The following is a 25,634-nucleotide window of genomic DNA, read 5'->3' on the forward strand; positions in this document are numbered from 1 at the left end:
GATTCGATTCCCTGCCACTCTGTGAGCAAGTCAGAAGCTGCAGCTGCTGCTGTCAGCTGGGAAGGGAGTCCCCTTGTTTAAACCCATGTGTTAATCCCTGGCTACAAAAAGTCGAAATGCTTTATGCTCCCCTTTTAGTCCCCTTTTCTTTCTGCATCTTCCCTGCCTGCCTGCAGACTTGTGCGAAAACACAGATATAGGCAGACCCCAAAGACGCTCAACAAGAAGCACAGGTAGCAAGAAGATCTGTAAACAAACAAATCTAAAGACTGGACAAGGCAAGCAAATATAGTCTTGAGAGTAGGGAGGGAGTCAGAAAGGGCGTTAAGCATGTTGTGAGGTCTGGGGAAAAAATTATGGGGGCCTTTAGGAGTAAGGGGAGCTGTTTTTGTCATGGCTGCTGGACACAGATGGGTAGAAGTGTTTGCTCACAAGGGCTATGCTTTGTTCCTAAGGAAAAGCCAGCAGCCCAGTGGGAGAGGAATTTAAACAGTGAGGTAAGGAGAAAGGAGGATTTGGACTCTGCCAGATGGAGACAGCCAGGCAGGCAGCTCTGCAGAGGGTCTGATGGGTAAATAAGAGGCTCAAGGGGCTCAGAAAGTTTATCATCAGGTGTGATATCACGACATTGAAGGGTGAATGTGAAGGGTGGCCTGAGGTTCAACTGGGAGAGAAGGAAAGAGTTCTGATTTTGACCGTGACTTTTTCTCAAAAATCTCCCTCCTGTCTTTCTTATAAGAATAAGGAAATTAATCACAACAAAAATAGGGAGAAAGGAGCTAGATGATGGATGGTACTTATGGAAAATTGAAGACAGTGTCCTGTAACTGTTGTAGGTCATAGAATGGTTTGGGTTGGAAGCAGTCTTAAAGACCATCTCATTCCAAACCCCTTGCCACGAGCAGAGCATCGCTGGCCTACTTCATATCTGAAGAGTACAAAAGAACATGGATTTTCAGCACTTTCCTAAGATTTTCAAGCAGAAAACTGAGGCAGACAGAGGTGTCTCACCCAGGGCTACTGAAGGAGGCATCCCACCTTCCACTGCTCCAACTGCAGCAAGGACCCCTGTGCCCACCCCACGGCTTGGTGGTTCCAACGCCCCCTGCTACCACTGCTCAGTTCACCCCATCCACAGGCTGCCAGAAACAACCGGGGGCCCTGCAGGTCTTTTTCTCCTGCCACCCTTTCCCAGATGTGGTGGTGGAACCAGCAGTGCCCACCCAGCGTGGCACGGGGTGGGCTGGCAGGTGGGCACCAAAGCTCTGGCACATGGGCTCCTTCCCAGCAGAATTCCCCGTGACCTCTGCTGCCCAGCAGCCGCAGTCTGTACCCCATGCTGCTGCAGCCCCTTCCCCGCCGTGGCCCCTCATTAATAAAGAGGTGTAATTGGGAGCCCTCCCTCCACCCCGTCTGGTGTGAGGCCATTTGTGTGCCGGAGGAGGAGGGGCAGCCCCGGCATTGATGGGGGGAGGTGGCAGCGGGGGAGAGAGGGAGGGAAAGCTCCTTTGTTTGTTCAAGTAATTTAGGCCTCAGATGTTCTAAAAGAGAAACGCAAAAGAAGCTTGATCAGCGCTGGTGAAGGTGTGCTCCTGGGACGCAGAAATACCCCGATAGCAGAGGGAACAAAGTGCAACAAAGAAGTGTGGGTTTAAGCATTTTGAGTTTGTTTCTTAAGTCTGTCAGGAGAGATGTGAATCTTGGACAAAACCCAACCAACAGCAAAAAAACCAAAGCAAAACAAAACAAAACAAAAACCCCCCTACAAACAAAGAGCCCACCAATCAAAACAAGAAAGAAACGTTTTTTGCCCTTCACCAAGATCTCTGCATCCTAGCACTGTGAAGGACCAGGAGCCGGCGTGGGCTGACGGGTGCCTGGATTCTCAGAGTCCCGGGTGTTGCTGCTGGGTGTTTGCTTTGTGTTTGCTCTGCTTAGCCGGGCTGAAGGGAGACATAGGAGAGTTCCAGGTTTTTGCAGCTAATGGATTTTGCTTGTGCTTTGTATGTGCTGCTAGCACACTGCCCTTGGAGTTGAGATTTTCTACTTAATGTGCGCTAACACATTGCCTTTGGTGTTGTGATCGTATCTCTCCTGCGCCTTCCCATTTCCCTCCAATCCCGTTAGACATCTCTTTTTTAAAAATGAGAATGGAAAATCAAAGAAAACAAGTGACAAACATTCTTCTGTTCCTTTTAGGTTCAGTAAAACTCACCTTTAAACCTCACTGAGAGGCCTAAACTGAGGTGAAAATGTCTGTGTTCTGAGGGGTGGGCTCTGCTGTTGAAACCCTGTGTGAAAGTTGCAGAAAAGTGCACATGGGATATGCGGAATTTAATTTTTTTTTCTTTTTTCTCTTTTTTTTTTTTTAAGTTAGAGAATAGAGTAATGGTGTGAAAGAATGAATTAGTTATGGCAAATCTTATTAGTGCCCATTGTAAGCAGAGAAGCAGAGACATATGGGACCACTTGCAAAATTATTCCTTGTTTATTCAGCTTCGTAACCGAAGCAAATTTTTTTGCATAGTGTCATTTATTTGGCAACTGGAGGGGTGTGGAAGGTGTGTGTCTATGGAGCAAAACGGGGGGAAGGGGAACGCAGTATTGGTATTCCATTAAAACTGATGCTCAGTGCTTTGTTTGTCAGGTTTTGGCAAGGCTTTTTGCTTTGAAAGCCTTTCAGAGAGGATCGAAGCAGATGGCAGGGAGATCCTGTTTGTGTTATTTTTGGACATTCCCATTGAAAGTCTCAGATTGTTGTCCTTTTTCCCCCTTCCCCCGCTTGTGTATGTTTTTCTTTCTTCCTTCCTTTCCTCTTTCCTTCTTGAGAACATTTTTATTTTTTTAAATAATATATTATTAATCATACAACATCACCTAAAAACTGGATGTGTTTCTGATGAACCAAGCTGTGGCTAGTTTGTTTCTGTCTGTATAAAACTGGATAAAGTGGTGGAGGGACTGTCTCCCTAAGCAGTACAAACAGTGTTGGGAGGAGCGAGTTGGGTAGGGGTGGGAAGCCAGGCTGACATTTTGGGGGGATTCAGCTCAATAGCAGCACATTTCCCTGGTAGACCAGCAGCTGTATTAAGCCCAAGCAGCAAGTTTTGATTGAGGGTCTTTGATAAAACAACTTTAGTGACTTGCATGGCATGCACTCGTGACCTCCATCTTTTTTAAGCCCTTGTGGTGGAGAGGACCAGCCGTAGATAGACTGGAAAACTGAACTATGCCCTGGTTCTTCGTGGTGGCCTTCCCATGTCACTGGTGAGATTCCCTGGTCTCAGGCAGCCTGGAAGGCTTTTATTCTGCCATCCTCTGTGCCCGGATTGTGGTAGGAAGAGAGAACTTCATTGCCTTGCATTCCTGGTATAAACAGTTACCCCAAGCAGTAATTTAGCTTCGAATAACACCCCTGGAAACATCTGCAGTGCTTTTCATGTGGAAGCCTTCACCAAAGCCTTTCACAACCTTTATGCAGACAATCCAGCAAAGCTGAGCCTGGTCCAATCAGTTAAAGCATTTGGCTAGCCCAGGTCTATCAGCAAGGATGTGCACGCACAAAAGAGGATGGGAGGTCTTGGCTGCAGTCAGTATCCAAAAGTTCAGGTGATTCACCCGAAGCTCCTCCAGATGATTAAATCTCTTAAGCTAAGCTGGAAATCTCAAGGAAACAAGCTTTCTCATGCTCATTCTGACAGTGGTTATTCCCAGCTAGAAGCAGATATTTAAATCCTCAAATCTTTACATCAGATGACATTAGAGGCACTTTGGCACAGGAAAATGGTTTACATGAAAAAGTTTTAGCCAAGACAAAGCAAATGAACTTTACAGGTTTCAGTTTTACTACTCTTAAAACTGCAAGACAGTTTGGTGCAGGTTTTGTTTGAGTTCAAGGTGATGATTCATGTTGGTTTTTAGATTGATTGAACCTGTATACCCACATCCTCATTTTTTATTTATTTTTTTTTTGTAACTTGTGCACTGAGAGAATCCACTTCAGAAAGTCTCTTTTTGTTCTTAATTGAATGAATGCTCAGAAGTCTTTCATGTGCATTTTAGCACCTGAGTTTCAATGCTATCGTTGCAAGGTGGTAGTGGGTGACCCAGCCTGTGTGATGTCACTTGAGGTGCGTTTTGCTGACTAAAATAAACTATGGAGGGGGAAAAAAGTACCCAAGCCAAGCCTTACCTTCCTCTTACTGTTATCTCTTTCTAGATGATGAATATCCTCTTGGCAGGATTTTTGCTCTGTAGTACTGACTTTTGTGCCTGCCTTATTAAAGTTTGGCAACTCCTTGTTGCTACCTACTGGAGGAGCCTTCTGCTCAAAGGACCTTCCCCTGCTCCTGGGGTGGCACGGCTGCTCTGCCCAGTGAGGATTTCCCTTCGAGGCCTTCCAGGGATAAGGGCTTTCCTGGTCTGGCGCTTTGAGAAAGGAGCCAAGCAACAGTCTCAGCCTAGACAAAAGGCAAACTCGACCTACTATTTGTGTAGTTACTTAAACATGATTTAACCTAAATAATGCACACTGTGACTTGGCTGGGGGAGAGGGGGGAGGGGAAGGAGAGGAGCTCGTTTCTAATGAGCCAGGAGACAGCACAATTAATTACATATGAAGGACAGATAACTGACAGCAAACTGTCTACAGTAGAGGGAAACAAAATACCGACGTGAACAATTAAAGCGCCCATGTGACGGAAGGGTCAGCGATTTCTCATAGAGCGGACGGCTGGGCGCAGCCCCTGGAGAGCCACAGGGGATGCTCGGCTGAGCGGGGGGCCAGGTGGGCAGAGGCTTTGCAGACCTCCACCATCAAAGCCGAGCAGGCATTTTCTGAGGCTGACAGGCAGCGCTCTGGGCATTATTTTCATCACATGCGCTTCTGACAGCGGAACCGTTAGCTGCTACTAATCTCGGCAACACGTGGGACGAGGAGGAGGGCGGGTGAAGCAGAGGAGCAAAGGTTCCATGGGCAATTAGGTACCTGCCTCAGGATGCTGCCAGCCATGCAAAAGAGAGCTGAGGTGACAGAGGCTTTCCTTCCCTTTTCTCCTTAAAAATTGTTAACTTTCCTCACTGCCTTCCAGATGTGGAAGTGCAAATCCCAGCTGCTGGTGGTTGAATTCTTTGGGCAGCATGGCCAGAGATTTGCATCCTCTCTGCTCCCCCTCCCTAAACTGAAATGAAGTCTGGCATAACTTATCCCCCACAACACCCCTTTCATCCTCCCCTCTCTGCCAGCCCGTCCTGCGGTCAGCCCTTGGCTGTAAAGGTTTGGAGGTAAAGGCCGATGGATTAGCCTGGGGAAGGGCAAAAGGTTAAATGAGCAGGGCTAGCAGCATGCAAAGGGCTATGATTGAAATATTTGCTGAATGCTGACAGGCAGCAGAATAGAGGCAGACAAGTGGCAAATTCCTGTTTTCTCCTCTAATTGAGAAAATATTTTGGGTGTTATTCAGGCAGGCTGCAAATTGAGACTGGGAAAGTCAGCCAGCTGGGGAGGGGAAGCATGGGAGGACTTCAGTGAAAACACTATTCCCAGTAAACCTGTTTCCAAAAACTTTACACTTACACTCGTGGAAATCCCTGGAGCCTGGTGCTTACATTTTGCTTGGTCATTTTTACCATGCAACTGCAGAGTCAAAATACTGCTCTTCTGAACTCAGGGTGTCTCACAAGCAGAATTTGACCCATTCCTGATGTTTTTGCATTCACAGAAGTCTTGCTTTCATAGAATCATAGAATGCTTTGGTTGGAAGAGACCTTCAAGAATATCTAGTTCCAATCCCCTCCCGTGGTCAGGGACACTTCCACTGGACCACATCGCTCCAAGCACCATCCAACATTGCTTTGCAGGTCCAGCTTATTGCATGGAAGTGCTACCATGAAAAATCTGGGTGTCGTGAGGATCCATCTCTCATCTGCTGACAGGAGATTAATGAGATTTGGTGGCGTATTGAAAGAACATGACAACTGCTCAACTCTTGATTATGTCTGTGTGTAGTGTGGATAATACTCAGCTGTGTTTCAAGCCTGTGCAATCCAAGTCTGTGTGCCTGGGCAGGGCTATTACAGCCATGGTAGAAATGAAGGGAGAGAAATTGTTTGTCTAGTGCATCACAGGTTAGCTGCACTGATTTCTGCCTTGGCCCAGCCCTCTGGCATCCCTTGCTTGCTCTTGGATGTGGGTGGGAAACTCTGGTGACATTTGGGAGAAGGAAAATCCAGGTTGATGTGACCAAGAGCAGTTAGCTGGCCTTTCACACCCTGACATTTTCCTCCAAGGGGTTATTTAGTCCTGCACATCCCCTCTGCCCTTCTGCCTCCCCCTCCTCTGAATGCTCCTTCTAGAGCTGATAATGTACTGAGAAGGTTTCAATTAACGTAGTTTCCTTATTTCTTAGAAATATGGGGTTAATTAAGGAGAAAGGGAGAAAGATGTAAAAAGAAACAGTTCCTCAAGCCAAAAAGCATCATGAGGGTCAGAAAATTTTATGTTCCCTTCTATACACTCTTGTCATAAAGCTTGGAGACCAGCTTATAAAATGTTTTCTGGAGAATGCCATAGCTGCAGTAGAGGAAGGTTTTGGCAGGGGTGTACCCTATTTGTGGCCAGGAAATTGTATTGCATTTGGGCCCTTGAAGGCTTATGTGCTCCTTAAAGATGCCCAAGAGGCAGTCAGGAGATTTTTAATAGTCAATATGAGCTCGGTTAAAGCTTCAGCGGGCCCAAATCTTTGTTGTTAAGCAAAGGGAAAGAAAGCCTGCCTGGCTTTGCGTATCAGCTTCAAGTGAGGCAGGCTGAGGTCTGCCAGGGTTCCCTTCTGCTGGCCTTGCACTACGGCTGGCCCTGGAAAGCAGTTGACAGGGTTGGGCAATACTCCTGCTGCTGTAGCAAGGCAAGGCATGACTCTTTTCCTGCTTATGGCTATGAAGCAGTGGTGTGTTAGTCGCTCAGGACTGCAGATTTGTGCCTTGTTTCAGGAGGCCTGTGAGGGGAATGAGCAGCACAGTCTCTGCCTTACAGTGAGGAAACTGAGGCACTAACGTGGAGTACGTCCAGAGAAGGGCAGTGGAGCTGGAGAAAGGTCTGGAGCACAAATCTGATGGGGAGCTGGAAGGGTTATCCTGGAGAAAAGGAGGTTCAGAGGGGACCTTCTCGCTCTCTCCAACTCCCTGACAGGAGGGTGGGCCATATGGAGTCGGGCTCTGCTCCCAGGGAACAAGGGACAGGATGAAAGGAAACAGCCTCAAGTTACACCAAAGGTTAGATATTAAAAATTTTCTTAACCAAAAGGGTTGTCCAGCCCTGGCAGAGGCTGCCCAGGGCAGTGGTGGAGTCCCCATCCCTGGAGGGATTTCAAAGATGTATAGATGTGACACTTGGGGACGTGAGTTAGGGGTGGGCTTGGCAGTGCTGGGGGAATGGTGAGACTTGATCTTAAAGGGCTTTTCCAACCTAAACGATTCCGTGATTCTGGGCCTCCCTCTGCATAATGATCCGTGTCAGCATGAGCTGAAAGTGAAGCCCCCGGCTCATTCAGTCATCAAACCATTCTCCTGCCTTTAAATCATGGGTCTGTCTTGACCTTCCCTTACCCCCCTCAGTCTCTGCCTGGGTTGCACAAGTGAGAACAAAGTGACACTTGTTTGCCTCCTCCAAAGAGCTCACTCAAGCAGGTGATTGTCTTGCCTCCTTTTGCAGTCCCAAAACAAAGTGTTGAAGTGTTGTCCTGGGATGTAAAACATCCCATATATTCCCCCAGGACTGGATTTTTGCTTTCTGAGTGCAAGTGGCATTGAAAGGAAAAGAGGTCAAAATTGCAGGATAAGGGGAATAATTCCCAGGTGCTGAAATTAGGAGAAAGATGTGAGCACTCATCCTGTGCACTCCTCACAGGGCAGGGAGGGAGGGAGCTCTTAACAGCTCTAGTTGCAGTCTCTATAAAGATCTGATCCTTCATTTGTAACCCTGCCAAAAAAAAAGAAAAAAAAAAGAAAAAAAAAACAAGAGGATGAGAAGTCAGTCAAATTCAATTTAAAACTTGTCATTGTTTATTTGGTTTGGGGATGTTGAGAGGCCAGAGGATCTGAGTCCAACACAAAACCGTGTCTTGCAGGAAGGCTCATGGTTCTCAGCCATGAACCCCTGTTCACCTTCAAAAGGGAAGTTTGTCCCCTCTGTGTTCAGCAAGGTTTTATTTAATTATGGATGTTTTTAGGACACATGCTGCTGCATTGTGTTTGCATGAAGGTTTGGGGTTTAAATTCCAAAGAGTTTGGGACCTCAAAACGCAGTAGTATCCAGCATGCAAGCCAAGGAATTGAAAACGTGGATTTCGTGCTTAAAATTAAAATATCAATCCATTAAACTTCCTCTGTTTTTATCTCCCTCCCTGTGAATAAGGGATATGACATCACAGGCCATCCTCTGTGAGAAAGGAGTTAGTTCCTAAGATCTACAAGGCACTTTAAGTGCCAAAGTGGTATCAAAGCATCATTTCATTTTATTTGGCCTGTTCTGGCTTCTGGTCAAAATGAGAGAAACACGAAAAGATCTTGAGTCAGCGGTGCTTTTGTTTTTATGTTTAAGTTTGAAACCCTAAAAATGAAAAGACAGTGATGCAGGAAATATAAACTGAAACTGAAAAGGAGACTTGAAGAAGCCCAAGAGAAATGGAAAATCTGAACTTTGCCAGAGCGTCTTCAGCTGTGATGATCTGAAGGCTGAGCTCACCCCAGGGTGGGAAATTGCACTTTTTCATGTAACATAAAGAGAAGAGCTTCTCTCGGGGGACTGATGAGTCTGGTCACCTCAAAAGTTTTAATTTCTAAAATAATACCCATAATATCAATCTCTGATAGAGCCTTCCTAAATCTTCGTTCGTGAAGCCTAGCCATGAATATCAACCTCTAATAATAGACCACATCTTAACTTTCACAATTTCCAGGCTAGTGCTTTATCTACCAGGCCATAGTATTTCTCCAGGGTCATCTGCTCAGATGCTCAGGATTTTATGCTGAGAAGAACCAGTTTCTGACCAGAAGTTTAGAAATTTGCCCTGTTCACAAAACAAATTTTTTTTTCTTCCTCTGTCCCTGTGGTTTCTGGTTCTCAGGGACTCATTTCCCAGTAAGAGGTTAAAGGAGCCTCCTACAAGCCCCGTGACACAGAGTTTCAGTGAAGTAGGGACCAAAACCAACTGTGTCTGAATAAATGTCTTGTTTGAGTGTTTGTAATCTGACTCAGCAGCCCAGACTTTGATTTTTATCTTCTCAGAGGAGTGGGTGGGAGGGATGGGTGATAACAGTTCAAAGCAATGCAGTTCCTAGCATCTGAGGCTAAAAGGAGGCATGGCATTTTACCATAAGGGCCATCCATATATTGATGTCATTAATTCCGTTGTTTGCCCCATTGCTGTAACATTTTATGACTGGGATAGAGGCTCAGAACATTCATGTTTCCTACAGGACACTTTGCTTGTTTGGAATATTTTAAGAATTGCAGATATACTTCATCCTTCCCTTACTAACTTTGCTTGTTACACCTCAAGTGAATATGATGAGCGGGCTTAGGTGAAATTGAACATCAAATGTTAGAAAAACAGTTAAGTAACATGGGTGGCAGTTGATAAGTTTGATAGGTTTAGTTGAAAAGATCTCCCTCAGATTTTGAATTAAAAGAAAGTTGTCCTTGCCTTCCCTAAAAATGTAATTCTTCTCTCAAAGAATGAAAATGTGCAGAATTTGTTTTTTTGGGCTTCAGGCATGCACAGAAGAACCTATATTGCCTTTGAGGTATTCAAATGAAAATAAACATGCTTCTTTTTGGCCACATTTGGCTAGATCAGAGAGATCACTGGACATTTATTTGTTTATTTTTTTCTTAACTGACACCATTATTATAACGAGTCCAAACTGAAGATTTGTAAGCGTTGTAAGTTCCTCCCAGTGCTTTGGTTTAGGCCTTTGAAGCTCCAAGCAGGCCAGAGAGGAGGCTGGATCTGGCTGGCAGGAGCTGTGTCTGCCACTGCTCTGTCCTGGCTCTGCTGCTCTGCCTGGGCTGCCCCTGGCCTCTGATGGGAATTAGGGGGCTTTTGGTTGTGTTTTATCTCCTTTGTGGCAAACTAGGCTGCCTGGCCAGCAGCCTGGCTGTCTCTTCATGCTCGCCACTGACTTGCATGTTACCATTCTGTTTCCTGTAATTTTGGGTCCGGCTCTTGCAGGACCAGAAACGCGTAGGTTTAGGTCCAGTCTTAAATAGTGGATTGCGGCCTGCTGTGACTCAAAGCCCTGTTTTTTGTTTTTTTTTTTATCTTCCAAACCGGATGCTGAGGCAGCTGATATGGGAAGCTGGGGGTGGCAAATGGCCTTAAAACGCCCCTAAAACTGAGAGCTTAGTAAGAACCACCGGCCAAGACAAGCCTGGAAACCTTGTCCCAACAGGCTTCATGGCTAGGAGATGTGGGACTCAGGATAGAGGGGCTCAGCTCTTCGTGGACTCATAGAATGTCTTGAGTTGGAAGGGATCCATAAGGATCATGGAGTCCAAGTCCTGGCCCTGCACAGGACAGCTGCAAGAAACCCACTATGTGCCCCAGAGCGTTGTCCAAACAGTGCTTGAACTCTGACAGGCTTGGGGCTGTGACCACTTCTGTGGGGAGCCAGTTCAGTGCCCAACCACCCTCTGGGGGAAGAATCTTTTCCTAATATCCAGCCAAAACTTCCTCTGACACAACTTCATGCTGTTCCCTCAAGTCCTGTCACTGGTCACCAGAGAGGCTTCAGACTGCTCTCACATGTTTGACTCTTCATACCGAGGATGTGGTTGGGCTTCCTTGGCCAACAGGTGGGCAACATACCACAGAAGTAGTCTCTGAGTGTGCTGCCCCTTTTGCCAGCATGGCTAGGTGTGATGCAGCACTAAGGAGGCTCCTCTTTAAAGATGACAATTATCCCTTGGCCTTTATGAGGCCAAGATGGGCAAACGGTCCTTTTAGGTTCCACTAGTAGTGATCTCGTAGCTGATGGAGATTAAATTATGCCAATCTAGATGGCAAATTATGCCAATCTAATCCAATATTTGGGTGGTAGAGCTCTGAAGGCATTAAGTTCTGTTGCATAAATCAAGGACTCACAGTTGAACACCTTAGATGTGCTAGACTAGAGATGATCTAGACCAGAGGTGATCTTCCTACTAGTTTGAAAGACTACTTTTAGACCCATTGAAGAAATCCTATAATGAAAAGTTTTCTTGCCATTAAACATGGGAGAAGTGAAAGAATCAGAGACACTTAAAGTGATTATCAAAATACAAAAACCTCTCAGAGAGAAAGTAAATCAAGGACCCCAAAATTTCTCAGTGTCATGCCAATAGCATCTTCATGAGAGGACAACGTTTTCCCTTAGCGCAACATGCAGATGCAGAGTATTTTTGAAACCTTGCTACAGAGTGGAAAAATGTGAAATTATGTGTTTCTGGAACAGCTTGGAGCTTTTGCTCCAGTCAGAGAGATGAAAGATGGTACCTGCTTCTCCTTGACCTGCTGCAAGTGGCGTCCCAGCAGTGGGCGCATTAGGGGATCTCCAGGGGCTTTCCCTTCCAGTTACAAAAAAGCCAGTGTCCTCATTCCCTTCACAGGATGAATTGGTTGGTTTTGTGGAAAACTGAGACCCCAGGGGGTCACAGTGTTCAGGAGTCAGCTCAGATGCCATTAGCTCAGAGTTGATCAGTTCCAGCTCCCACATCTCTAAACAAAAGCACAAGAAAAATGAACCCTCCTCTTCCCAGTTTTCCATACTGCAGAGCCTTCCCATTGACTTTATTGCAGTTCATTGTTATCCCTAACTAGAGAATTCTGATTTAATGGTGTATTGGACAGATTGTGGTCGACACAATTCCCCTTTCCTTCCATCTTATTTCCATCGAATAATGTAATATGATCTTTAGCAAGTCACTTTCTGTTTAAAGGAAAATTCAAACTGACGAATCAGATTGATTGCTGTCTCTGTGTGCTTTTCTCTTCTCTGGAACACCTTCCCACTGTAGTAACATCAAATATAAAGACTGGGGAACTTGACCTGACAGGTGCCAGCTCTTGGAAATACAAATGTTCAGCCGTAGGAAATATCTCTGTCGCAGCAGCGCTGTGGAAGCAATTAGGTAGAGGATAATGGATGGGCTGCAGTGAGATAGGAGGGAATGACTCCACAGAGGTGCTTCATGGTGAGATCATAAACCACAACAGCAGAGCATGGATGGGCTGGTGATGTCAGCCAAAACCTGTGGTGGGATTCGTCTTCTCACAGAGGACTTCTCTCTGGCTGTTGTTGTTGTTGCTACTTTTAATGGTTTCCCAAATCCGGAGGCCCTGCTGTGGGGTGACTGCAGTGTTAAAGTTGGAAACACTGCTGTGTTTTGGTTTTAGGTGAACTTCTGGTTTCTCTTTCCTCTGTCACAAAGTGTTTTTCATTCATAAGCTACTTCTTCTTTTCTGAAGACTGCAAGTGGGCTGCTTGGATGAGGAAGGGGGGGTTCTCTAGCATGAGGCACGTGGTGGGATTCTTGGTGTCGTCCTGTGCAGGGTCATGAGTTGGACTCAATGATTCTTGTGGGTCCCTTCCCACTCATAATATTGTATGATTTTTTGATTCTGTATGATGGACCACAAGCCCAGCTGTTGGAAAACTCAGTCCAGCCTTTCCTTTGGGGCACCCCTTACCACACTCTGTTGCTTACCTACATGTACGGATGCAGGTGTAGAAAAATGGGGAGCCTGAGACAGACAATGCTCATGTTGATCAGTGATTGCAAGTGGAGGAACAATCATGCATGAAAACATTCAGTCTACTCAGATTTACTCTGTTGTTGAGTCAGGCTGCAATGGAAAAACACAAGCTTTAATCAGAAGGTACTGCCTTCAGGAGGATCTGCTCCTCTACTCTGTGTTTGGGAAGGAGTCAGGTGTAGGCACGTGGCTAATGCAAGGGCTCTTTCCCTAATGGTCTGTGCAACACCAACTTTCCTTCCTGGGAAGCATCTGGGACTTAACTGTGCCCACACACAAGCCCTGTTGCTTTGGAAAGAGGAGATCTGATCTTCCTCTCCGTCTGCCTCTCCCTGCAGGGGCTTCCCCTCCATGATCTGATGGAGCTCCTAATGGTAATTATCGTTGTCTCGTGTCTCAGCAGTGTCGGCCTCGGGACGAACCCACCGTATGGCTTTTGATACCCGTCTCAGGGCGAGGCACGTGTGCCCCTGCACATGCCTCTGTGCTCCCCACATTTTGCACTCTGCAGGGAAACACGAGCTGAATCCTGCCTCTCCTCCTTAGAGGTCAATAAATGCAAAACCAGGTTGAGAGGACTGAAACGCAGCTAACTGCCTTCTGGCACACGCACCCACCTCTGCACGTTGTCTCGTCGCAAGCCAAAAAAATAAAAGAAAGAAAAAGCAGTTAACAGTGTTGAAAAAAGTTTTCTTACTCTCTTTTCACTCTGCTGTGTAAATGGCTTAGTAGTTGTCTGTTTTAGAGAGCTATTTTTCAGGTTAATTTTTTTTTTTTTTAATCTCTAAGTTTTCATTTCGGCTTGAAAAACAAACATAACTTCTGTTATATCCACAGCTCTGCTCCCAGACTTTCTCCCCACCCTAGCACAAATATTTAGTGATGGTGAGCCATGCTGTTCCTTGAGCTAACCTTTTTTTCCTTCTAAAAAAATAAATCTCTGATTTCTGCACTTCATAGGGATGAAAAATTTTTAGAGAAACAGCATGGAAATAATTAGGTGTTTCTGGATCAGTCTATTTTTTTTTCTTCTGATTTCTTTATTGTCACTTTCTGTCTTTTCCTCTGATCTTGCAGGGTCAGAGCTTGGGAAGTTAGGGTGCATCAAAACGTAATGCAGCTTCCCCCTCTTCGAGTCACATCTCTCCTTGCTCTAGCCTGTGCTACTTTAAAAAAAGTGAGGGGATTTGGAAAGTTAAGGAAAATCTTAGCCCACCATCACAGTCATCATGCTCTGAAGAATCTGCATTTTTTTCCCCACCCTGGTTCAGGAGATGAGGATCTCTCTTTGCCTCCCCTGGCTGGAGGTTTTTCAGTGGGAATCTCCTTGCTGGAGTGTGGTACCTCCTTGCCAGAGGAGCAGCACATGGGTTGATCTCTGTGAACAGGTTAAATAAACAGGACTATGTTTGGGCTAATTGTCGCTGGTTCTGCTGCTCTCCATTACTGATCTATCTGGGAGACTGGCCAAGGAGCAGATGCGAGAGACAGCATCATCACCTCCCTCCTTGTCCTCATTGTGTCTGGATTTATCCTTTTTCTTTTCCTTGTCCCCTCACCCCTTTTTATTTTCTTTTCTTTTTTTTTCTTTCTTTTCTTTTTCTTCCCTATTTTTTTTTTTCCCTTTGGCTGAGCAAATAGGCCAGATGGCAGTGAGGGGAACAGACAACAAGTGAGCCATGGCATATGGGCAGCCTGTTTAATTTCGACTCCTGTTGGGAAGTGGCTTGCAGGGAGATAAGTTACAAAAGCAGAAGAGGAGGAGGAGTGTGTTGGAGGGGAGGGGCAGGAAGAAGGGGAGACCCTTTTTGGGATGAAGCAGCCCAGCCGAGGGAGGGAGTCTGGGGCACGGGGGACTGAGACCTTGGCTGCATTCCTGACACAAAGCAGTAAATTAGCTGTTTCCATGTCAGTTTGTGCAGGAAGTCTTGTTGGCTGAACACAGGAAGGAAAGATGGAGGTGTCTGCCTCAAATGAGGAGGAGGAGGAGAACATATCTCCAATTTCACGTTGCCTACTCTGCCCCAGGCAAGATCCAGCCAGGTTTAGGAGCTGGGATGCTGAGACATTTGTCCAGCTGCACAAGAGGAGTCATGTTGCCCTAGATGTTTGTTTTCTGTGCATATAGGGTTGTGTATATTTTGCTCCTGTGGGCATCAGTGTGAGATCATCCACTATAGATGTCGTTGAAGCAAAAGACATAACTTTTTAAGTTTTGAAACAAAACTAAGTAAAAGATTGACACAAAACAAACTGAAAGGCAGCCTAATAATAATGTAGTTGACAGTGATTCCCCTTCCCTTCCCTTTTAGCCTTCATTTTTCTCTCTCTCGTTTTCCTTTTTGAATTTAATATGCTATCTGTCAGCTTCTTGCTATCTATTCACATTGTTCATGCATTTTGGATTTTGCTGGCTGGGACCGGAGGGAGTTGTATTGAATGTGTCTCAGTGATTTAGGAACAAAATTAGAGTTAATTGCACTAAATTATAGATATGTGAGGCTTGCTGGCTTTGTTTTGAGGAACTGGGACTTTGGGAGAGGGTGAGGGAGGGGTAGGTGTATTTTTCTTAGGTTTTATAATTGTGTTGCTTTTGCATCACAGCCTCATTGAAATGTAGTTTAAAATGGCTACACAATTTAGGAATTTGAGAAGTTTTATTCCCGCTGATGCTCAGTGGATTTGGTGTTCCTTGGTACAGGCTCTCAACACCTTCACTCCAGAGGCATTTTTAAAAATCACTCATTTTGGCCAATGATATACTAATTTTGTTCTACTTTCTCCTCTTTGATGGGAACAAGCACGGAATCCCAATACAATCATCACATGCATGGACCATTTGGAGCTCTGTGTGTATTATCAGCACCTTGACTGGTGAAGTGGGACTCTGTCTCGACGTGCCCATGGATGGGATTCATCTGTGAGCTCCATGCTTGTGCTTGGTAGGGTGGGAAAACTATACAAACCAATTAGCTCTGGAAATCCTGAGCTCTGTTGGCAGGATTCAGATGATCCTGGACCACAGTTGCACTCTATGCCTGCACAAAGAACTTTTTATATGACATAAATTCTGCAGAGAAGTTTTCATTTGCCAGAGAGTCTGAGGAGAAATGATTATGCATCGCTGGCTTGGTGGAGCAGAATTTTAACTTCCAGCTCAGGCACTCCACTACTGATTAGTTTTAACATGAAATAGAAACACAAGCCTGTGATTTATTGGTGAAATATTTAAGATAGATTGTTAAATTATTCAGATAGCAGAGTTTAAAGCAGGCAGGGGGAAAAAAAAAAAGACAGTTCATCCAAAGCGCTCAGTTTTCTTGAATTTTAAATTGAAAAGTGTACATTTGGACTCACTTTATATGTGAAACAAAAAGTGTTATTTCAGTGTGAAGGCAGACATATTTTAGAGTGAAAATTTTCAACTTTATTATCCTCCCAACAAACTTAGCCTTTAATTTTTCTCCAGTTGATCCCTGCAGACTCTGTTTCATCTGCAGTGCGAGGAATCCTTGCAGCCTCTATTGTTTCCTACCACTCATCTACCACCTATTTAGGCACTCACCCAGGCTGGCTGCAGTTCTCCTCTTTCTATGAAAACTAATGGAGAGGCTTTTTGTCTTACTGTTGATAAACCAGGTGAGGACTTCTCCAGTCTTCTTGCCTGGGGTTTGGGTATCACCTCATCTTGTCTTACCTTTGGTGTTGATCTTCCATCCCACTTTAGAGAAGTTTGTTGAATCTGCTATGCTTGTCCTTGCCCACTTGCCCTCTGGCATCTGTGTAACATTATCACAAGGTAAAATTAGAGATGTCTTCCTAGAGAAGGAGGTAAGAATCATGTTCATGGTCTATAAGGACCCCAGAGGCATACCAGTAATAGTGTAGATTAGTGAAATAAAGTGTGAATAAAGCATAAAGGTTTTTTTGTGGAACCTTGATATTCATTTCATAGAATCACAGAACTATTTGAGTTGGAAGGGACATTAAAGGTTATCTCATTCCAAACCCCCTGCCATGAGGAGGGACACCTTCCACTAGACCAGGTTGCTCCAAGCCCTGTCCAGCCTGGCCTTGAACACTTCCAGGGATGGAACATACTTTCTCTAACTTTTTCCCCCAACATTTGAGATAAAATATATGGAAATTGCGGCATCCTAGGGAACATTTACTCTTTGCCTAAGTTTCTCCAAATTTGAGAGAGCTTCCTAGCTTCCACAGCTGTGTCTGTCGTGAATATAAGATCAATGTGACACACAAAAAGCAAAAGTGATTAGACTTTTACACGTCTTCAGTGAAAACACATGGGAAATATGTGTCAAGATCCTTGGATGGCTTTGAAAATTTCAGCCCTCTCTTTTCATCTGCTCACATTTCAGCACAGAAAAATGAGCATTTTTCAAGTCTGATCTCCTCTAGCAAGCCCTCAGTTTTATGCAGTGCATCTTAGGAGGGGAGAACTTTCAAGGTCCGAGTCTTTCAAAAATTTTTTTCAGCTGAAAAAAATTTAGTTAGAACAGGCAAATCCTAACAGTACTTTTGCAATTTTTTTGTTGTTGTTTTGTGGGGGTTTTGGCGTATTTCTGTGTGTCTGCATTCTGTTTTTCCACCTGCCTTCAAAGTGAAGCTAATAGAAAAGGATTTGCTTGGCCTTTTTGTTGCTGAAGGGGGAAGAGTGCCATTTTTTTTAGTGCTGCAAGACAAACTCTGCAGGTGAAACTACCCCAGCAGGGGCAATCCTGCCTGGAGGGGACAACTCCAGGGATTTAAGATTGAAGCAGGGTTGGTTTTTTTTTTTTGTTTTTCCTTTTCTCTTCTTTGTGGGTTTGTTGTGCTCTGGGACCAGGTCCTTTATGGCACATAGGAGTGGGGTTTATGGAGCAATCAACTCTATCATCATCATCAGCAATCGCATAATGCTTCAACCTTTTGTAGTAGATTTTGTGTGTGTGTGTGAGATGAAAGTATGGCCGGGAGGGAAGGGGATGTGAAACGTTGGGATTTATTTTTTTTTTTTTTTTGTCTTTTTATTTTTTTTTTTTAACTTGGAAAGAGCCTGTCTGAGTTCCTTTATGCTTTTCAAGCTCAGGGATGAGAGAGAGAGCGAGTGCATGTGTGCGCGTCTGTGCCCATACAGTTCGCTCAAGTGGGAAAAAACCCCGTTTGCGGTTCACACAGGAGGAATTTCTGGTGGGAGACAACAGTGCTAAGCAGAAAGGCACATCCTGATCTCTAGCAAGTGAGGGGCACGCTGGCGCACACACGCACACAACACATACTCTCCGGGCGCTCTGCATAATACGTGCAAAGCGCTGCCCTTTAATGAACGTAACCTATGGCGGCTGGGATGCAGCCGGCCAGACCTCGCCATTAATAAACTGGGAACATTCTTCTCCTTTTTTTTAGTCCCTTTCAATGCCAGCCCTGCGGTTTGATCTCCCTTGAATGCTGCTCCCCCTCATTTGGGGCTCCAATTCTGAGAAGATTTGGCGCATTGTTTGAGGTCGCAGGATGTCGGATTGATTTCGGAGCTTTTGTATTGACTCCGGGCTCCTGAATGAAGCTGTCATGTGTGTCTGTGGTTGGCTAGCAGGCTGTCCGGCTGCAAGCTGTGCCTTCCTTTGTTGTTTAGGCCTCATTGAGCTGAGGGAAGAGGCTCATTTCAGGGTGATTTACCACCACCCAAACACCAGCTGTCTGTTGTACTGCCGCTTGCCTCCACCTTGGATTCAATTCTTGTTTCCCTTCGTTTTCCCCCCTTCTCTCCCACTCTTCTACTATAGGCACTTGGGTACTGGTTCTTCAAAATGTGTGGATCACCCTGACAGAACAGCATAAAAAACGTAATAAACACTGAATATGTTGTTCTTCTTAATTGCATTTGTACACCCATGGGGATTTTTAGAGTTCACTGTTGCAGTCACAGAATCATAGAATAATGTCTTGATTTGGAAGGGACCCACAAGGATCACCGAGTCCAAGTCCTGGCCCTGCACAGGACAGCTCCAAGAGTTATACCATGTGCCTGAGAGCCTTGTCCAAACACTTCTTGAACTCTGGCAGACTTGGGACTGTGACCACTGCCCTGGGGTGGTTCCAGCACCTGACCATCCTCTGTGTGTTTGTGCCAGCTCCCTGGGGAAGAGGCTGATTCCAGTATTTTCAGTAGCTGTTACCCAGAACAGAGGAAGGTTGATGAAAACCAAGCAGGTCAGAGCCCTGCTGTACCTGCCAGCCACTGCAAGATGCACGACACAGTGCTGCTAAGCTGAGCCCACTTCTCAAGCTGAGCTTTTCAGCCGCAGGCTTGAGGAAGCGGGAGGAGGACAGGGATCCTCCCGTTAATCCCAGCCAGCTCCTCCAGAGCACAGAGCCTGGCAGCTCCGTGGAGGCCCGCCGGTGCCATGTGCCTCGTGTCTGACTCCTTTAAACAGGGCTGGCAGCTCCGCCTGGGACAGCTCTGGGCGACGCCGCCGTGATTTGTGTGTGCCCCTGAGCCTCCCCCGGAGCCGCTGGCGTGAAGCGAGTTGTGACCGACCCTCATTTGACTTCTGGGTGACGCAGTTCGGTATTTCTCGACCACAGTCTGTTAAAATTGGCAACCGCTCAGCTCCTGTCACCCGTGCAGCTGAGATAATTAAACCTGTTACTATTATTATGATTTTTTTTCTTCTTTTTCTGCACATTTTGGCCAACTGCTGGAGCCTGTGGTGCAAGGAGATGGGTGAGGCCAGAGAGGTCTCCTATAAGAGATGGGATGATGTGACATATGTGCTTTGTCAAGGATCCTTCTTGCTCTTTGCCTTGGGAAGAGTGGTGTCTGACAACGGGTAGGAGCCAGCAGAAGGCAAAGTGAGCTTCCCTCCTGGAAAACCTTGTGCCTACCTGCTTCTAAACCACACCATCTCATCAAAAGTAGGCAGTACATCTGTAAGATTTCAACATAACTGTGCTCCTCCTCAACACTGTTATTAAAAGACCAGGAAACATGGAAATGATGTTCCATGAATCAAGACCAAACATCTATTAATACCCAGTGAGTTGAGGCTCTCCTCTTTGCAGTGTTCTTCTCTCTCATGCTCATCAGGAACTGTGGGACGAAGGATGGAGGGATATATCAGGAGGCAACATCCACAGTAGGATAGCCCCAGCGAGGTGTTTTAATTTCTTAACAAACTCTTTGGGCACTAGAAACTGTAAAATAACATGCAGATAAACAAACAAAAACTCCCTAACCCTTAGGACCCTAGAGGGCTCTGTTTCAGATCACTGAATAAAAGCTGAAGCTGCATATGCATGTTTAATGTAACACAAGGCGTGTGCTGCGCAAAAGCATGCTTCCTTCTAATCTGGTTCCAGACAGAAGCATCCAAACAGAAGCCCCTTTCCCTATCCCCACTGAACTGCTTGGTGTATGTGAGGAAACCCCTGAATGACAAGGCCTCCATCTGCTCTGGAACAGAGTTGCGACTGGCTGCAAATGTTGTCCATATGCTTTTTTTTTTTTCCTTTTTGCCTTTCAACTTAGCTGCCTAATGTTAGACACCTATCCCCAAATTAAGCATCTGCTCATAAGAAGCTTTCCCAAAATAAGGTGGAGGTAGCAGCTCATTCAGCCAGTGCACATTAGGAGAGGTGCATCTGCAGCTGGAAAAGGATGTAAAAATATTCATCCAGTGCATTGCTTTCATTTGATTTTTTTAGGGAATGGAAGAGCCCCTTCATTCTTGTACTGCCAGAGAAAAAAAAAATCTAGTTTTGGGTTAATATTGCCCTTCTACTCCTGATTTCCCAGATGACTATGGGCAACACCTTGCAATTTCTCTCTAGTAAATAGAATTGGTGATATTTCCACTTGGGCAGGAGAACATGGCTGTGGTTTGCCATGAGCTCAGGTCACATTAGAGCCATGGAAGGCTCTAAAAATGGGAGTTTTTCCCTTGGCTTGTGGTTAAAAGAGAGTTGGATTATCTTTTTCAACATGACAACTTTGCAATGGATACTGGGACAAATTAACCATCAACAAGATATATATGGATCTAGTTTCCTAACCACAAGTGTGTGTCACTGCTAAAGGTACCCCAGTATATCCTGACTGCACATCGGCTGCCTGTTAGGAAATGGGTGGGTCTCTCTTAGGTCCTTTGTAGCTCCAACTTGTCTCATATAGTATGGGATGTGTAGAAGGTGTTCTGTGGTTAGACAGACGAGTCTCTGCCTGTGCCTCAGTTTCCTATCACTATCAACATAATTTAATACACTTGCTTTAACTTCTAATTTAATCACTTCTTTCTCGGCAATGGTTTTTGAATTTTAGATTTTACAGACTGATATTTGAAAGACTGTAATAATGGGGCAAGAGCAAAACACCATTGATAGACTGGAGTCACAGGCAGAGGATGCCAATTGCAAGTTGTCCCATGAAAACCTCAAAGTTTGACAGAATGCTATCAGCAGACCAAATGAAGCATTTTGTTAGGTATCAGACTAAGTATCAGTACTACCTTTTCAGTGTCTTATTTTTTTCTCAGCTTCTCTTTTGGAAAGAGGAAAAAAGATAATTTCTGCACATTATCTGACCTTGCTGGGACTTGTGAGATGCTGAGGTCACCAAGTAAGAGATCTTACCCCACCTGGCAGGTTGCAGGCTCTCCCAAGGTGACCAAAAGTTTATCTGCCTGTTTGTAATTCCTGCCACCAAGGGTCATCTATCTGCTGTGCCCTGACATTGAGCAATGGCTGCAACTCCTTTTAATCATGCCCTTTCCCTTCCTCATCGTTTAGGACAGAGCACTTCCACTTGGCTGAACTCGATAACTGTGTTAGTGTTGGGGTCTCCTTTTCTATATAAATTAAACCAGCTGAAATCTTGTGACTCTCCATGGCTGTACATGATCACATTCTCCCTCTGTTCCACAGTGGATGCTGAAAGTGTTTATTTTTCAGCTGTGGGCAGCAAAAGTCTGAAAATAGACAATGTCTTTGTGCGTGTGCCCATGGGAAGCAAGTAATTGTGACAGGTTCGTGGGGACTCCATTTCCTGTGTTACAGTCTGAGTTCAAGGAGCATTTTGACCAAACCTGGAATCCCAACCCCTTTCTGTCATGGTGATTTATCAAGATGCCCAGGTTTGATAAGCAACAAAAATGCTATGGTGAAGAACCAGGGTGACTCAAATAATCCCCGGAAAAGAACCATGTTAACGTGAGGGACCTTGTTTCTCCGATCACGTTCAGTCTGATGGGTTTTCAACAAAGTAAGGTGTCTGAGCTCAGCTTCCTTCTCAAACTGTTGGTTGCAAGTAAAAGGAGAGTGAGGGGACTCTGTTACTTTGCAAATCTGTGCTGGCCCCAGCATCCACCCCTGGAAGTGTTTGAGGCCATGCTGGGTGGGGCATTGAACAACTTTGTATAGTGAAAGGTGTCCCTGCCCATGGCAGGGGGTTTGAACTGGATGATCTTTAAGGTCCCTTCTAATCCAAACATTCTGTGTTATAGAAATTACAGCGTCTGTGCCAGCAGTGCTGGGTGAAGGTGGGCTGTTGAATTCCTAGCAGGGATTGGTACTTGTACTCTCTGAGCATGATAGACTTGTTCCGTTCATGTAAATGTATGAAAACAACAGGTTAAAATAACTTATTTCTTTTCAGCTTTGCTTTCCCTCACCTTTGCTTTCCCTCAGCTTTGCTTTTCCATGCACCGTGCTATCCTTCTTCCCCTGTCTATGTCACATCCCTGATACTGTGATATTGGCCTTTGGGAAAGTTTTCTTGGCCGCCTGGGAGCTACCCCTCTGTGAAAGGGTACCTCCCAGCAATGCAAGATGAGTCCACAGGCTTCCCTAATGCTCTTTCTTCCCCTATTTCTGGTAATAAATACGAGACTTCTTGGTCTTCAGCGGTTGAGACTGTGCTGATGTTTTTCTTGCCTTATCTCTTTTAGGGAAAAGTCATTGGAGATGCAAAACTGCTTATGAGTTGTGGTTGCAGAAAAGGGAAAAATTCTCAAGTGAAAGACTCAGATCAGGTCAGTCATTATATACCTTTACTGATGGAAATACAAGAAATGTCTTAACATCTGGTGGATTTGATCTGTGCTGTTGCATATCAGAGTTCCTGGACACAAACAGAGTTCTTGACATGATCAACAACAGTACAACATTGATGTTTTTGTGTTTGTTATTTGTAGAAAAACCCTTAAGCAAGATCAGGGATTCTTTGCACTAGGAGCTGTTAATGCCCTAGCCTGGCTTATTCACATCTGGTTTATTTATTCATGAATTCTGTTTCTTTATAAAAATCCACTCCAGGCAATGCCTTTCTTAAAGAATATTGCATTTCCTTGCTGGCTAAATGCATGCAACCTTTGGTCTCCTACTGTATCTGCCTAGATGGGTGGCAGCTACAGAAAAACGTGCCATTCTTTGCATGCTTTTGTTCTGAAGTGACACCATCAAAAGGACATTTCTTATAGAGGTCCCCTCATGATAGACATGTAAAAACTTGCTCACAAACCGATGGCCAGGTTTCAATATTCATTACTTGGAATGAATGGCCCTTTATTCTAAAATTGGTCAAATTGACATTGGTGGGACCACTTGTAGGGTTCAGTAATTGCAAGTGAGATGGTCTGTGCTCGTTATGACAGCCAGCTGGTGGTCTCTTGCTACCTCCTACCATTTTGCACTTATTCATCTCTGTCAAATATTTTAGTTATTATGGCCTTCTGGCTTTGTAGGTAAAAAGAAGTTTGAATCTGGAGATCATTCTTTCCGAAAATGAAACAAAATTTGATTTGAGCATAAACATTTTGTAAAATCAGGTTATCCAGTCTTAAATATGGCACAGTGAAACAGTTGATCTCAGAGGTCAAACAACTTTGTTCTCTAATGTACCTTGTGAACAGCCTGTGACTGGATATAGACCTGAAGCAGATTCAAACAGTGTCCACAAAGTTCAGAAACTCCTGAAAATATCCTGAGGGGAAAAGAGATGAATTCTCAAGAAGAAAAGTATTTTTCATTTTTAAAATGCATCAAATTTTAACATTCATCAACTGTAATTAATAACAATGTCTCTAAGCCTTGTTTTGTTAATATTTGAAAAGATCTGAGAACAGATCTATCTGTCGGTCTATCCATCCATCCACCTATTTTATAGTAGGCTCTGTTGTGGGGAACACTGGTCACACTTACAAATTCTTTGTCAGATTGAGTCATTCATTGATTTGCTTTGTTTTGCTTGTGTTTTTTTGACTAGCATTTTCAAAATAACAGATTCGTTCTCATGAGCTATATTATCAGTTAGCCATCAAGATAAGGATTCATATTACTTTTCTTTAAAGGCTGGCTTCCCATTCTTTCAGACACAAGCTTAGTATTCTCATTTTGAAGTTCTAATGCATCAGGAAAAAATAATATGGAAACAAACACTCTAACCGGTTTTAGTCTTTTATATTTTGATGTATTCTGGTTTACAGGACTAAAGCAGCATTAAACCACTGGTAGTACAGATTAGAAATTAAATTGGAACACCCTGATTGCAGAGAGGTTTTACATAGCAGTATCTCTAAAAAACCCTGTGTGGTAGACTTGAAACTCATAAATGGCAATATTTAATTATGGAGTAGGCAACAGTTTTCAGAGAGTAAAAAAATCCCATTCTCTTTTATGTTTTCTGGAACAGTGAAAATTATTTTTTGCATTCAGTTACTTTCTGAAATCTAATTTTTGATGTTATCTGGTGATGTATTGACCATTTCAGTACCTCTTTCTTTGCTGTGACAACATAAACTATGGGGCAAGTGCTTGCTTCAGAGGCTGTAAAGCTCATTCATCATGCCCCTGGCAGGGTCCTCTCTGTATTTCAGGGGACAGGAGGTGGATGGGGAGGAAACTAGTACAGGAGGGTGGGTGGCAGTGTGGAACATTTGTCTGTAAATGCGGGACCTCAGCTCAGCTTATAAATTATCCCCTGGGCCTTGTAGATAAACACAGACTTCTATGGTGACATCGGCTGGGAAAGGCAAACACTTGCCAATGATTGTAGGCTAATCCTTCAGGACACTAATTGCCAGAAAACCAAGGAAGCATTATTTTAGGAACAGCTTGTTTCACTTTGTGAAGGGGAAAAACAGTCCACCGGATTTAGTTTTGTTTGCAGAGCTTTACTCCCTCCTCCTGCGCCCTGTCTCAGATTTTAAAGGTTTACCTTCATTATTGTTGTTGGGGCCTTTTTTTTTTTTCTTTTCCTTGCTTTGTGTTTCACTCTGATGCCTCTGTAAACTTTTGTGAATATGCAACTTAGTTTTCATTTGCATGAATGTACGCATAAATAAGTAAATAGCTATTTAAAGTTTTGGGACTTACCAACTACTTTTTGCCTGAAATTTCTGTGAAAGGCGATGTTTTGCAAAGATTTTATTTTTCTTTCATTCTTTTGAGTCAATTTGGAAACTGGCAAAAAGCCCCAAACACACAACCCCACCAGTTGGGGTTCTCACTTGGTCTGTTTATCTGGAGAAGAGGACGCTGAGGGGAGACCTCATTGCAGTTATGACTTCCTCATGAGAGGAAGAGGAGGGGCAGGCACTGATCTCTGCTCTGTGTGACCAGTGACAGGACCTGAGGCAATGGCCTGAAGTTGTGTCAGGGAAGGTTTAAGTTGGATATTAGAAACAGGTTCTTCCCCCAGAGGGTGGTTGGGCACTGAACAGGCTCCCCAGGGCAGTGGTCACAGCACCAAGGCTGGCAGAGCTCAAGCAGTGTTTGGATGACACTCTCAGTGACATGATGTGACTCTTGGGGATGGTCCTGTGCAGGGTAAGGGTTGGATTCGATGATCCT

The 25,634-nt window shown here is 44.6% G+C and overlaps 1 protein-coding gene across 4 annotated transcripts in view; it reads left to right on the plus strand.

Annotated features, from left to right (window-relative positions):
• The window catches only part of SETBP1 (SET binding protein 1), a 268,127-nt gene that overhangs the window by 30,517 nt on the left and 211,976 nt on the right, over positions 1-25,634 (plus strand). For 3 of the 4 annotated variants that reach the window (XM_027656041.1, XM_027656042.1, XM_027656040.1), the window contains one exon: positions 22,733-22,816. The exons of the other annotated variant lie outside the window; for it this stretch is intronic. In XM_027656041.1, the coding sequence (XP_027511842.1) occupies positions 22,733-22,816 (84 nt within the window). The remainder of the gene's footprint in view (positions 1-22,732; positions 22,817-25,634) is intronic. 4 annotated transcript variants of the gene reach the window in all.

The sequence above is a fragment of the Corapipo altera genome, unplaced genomic scaffold (assembly GCF_003945725.1).
Source record: "Corapipo altera isolate COAL_440 unplaced genomic scaffold, ASM394572v1 61553, whole genome shotgun sequence".
Classification (NCBI taxonomy): Eukaryota; Metazoa; Chordata; class Aves; order Passeriformes; family Pipridae; genus Corapipo; species Corapipo altera.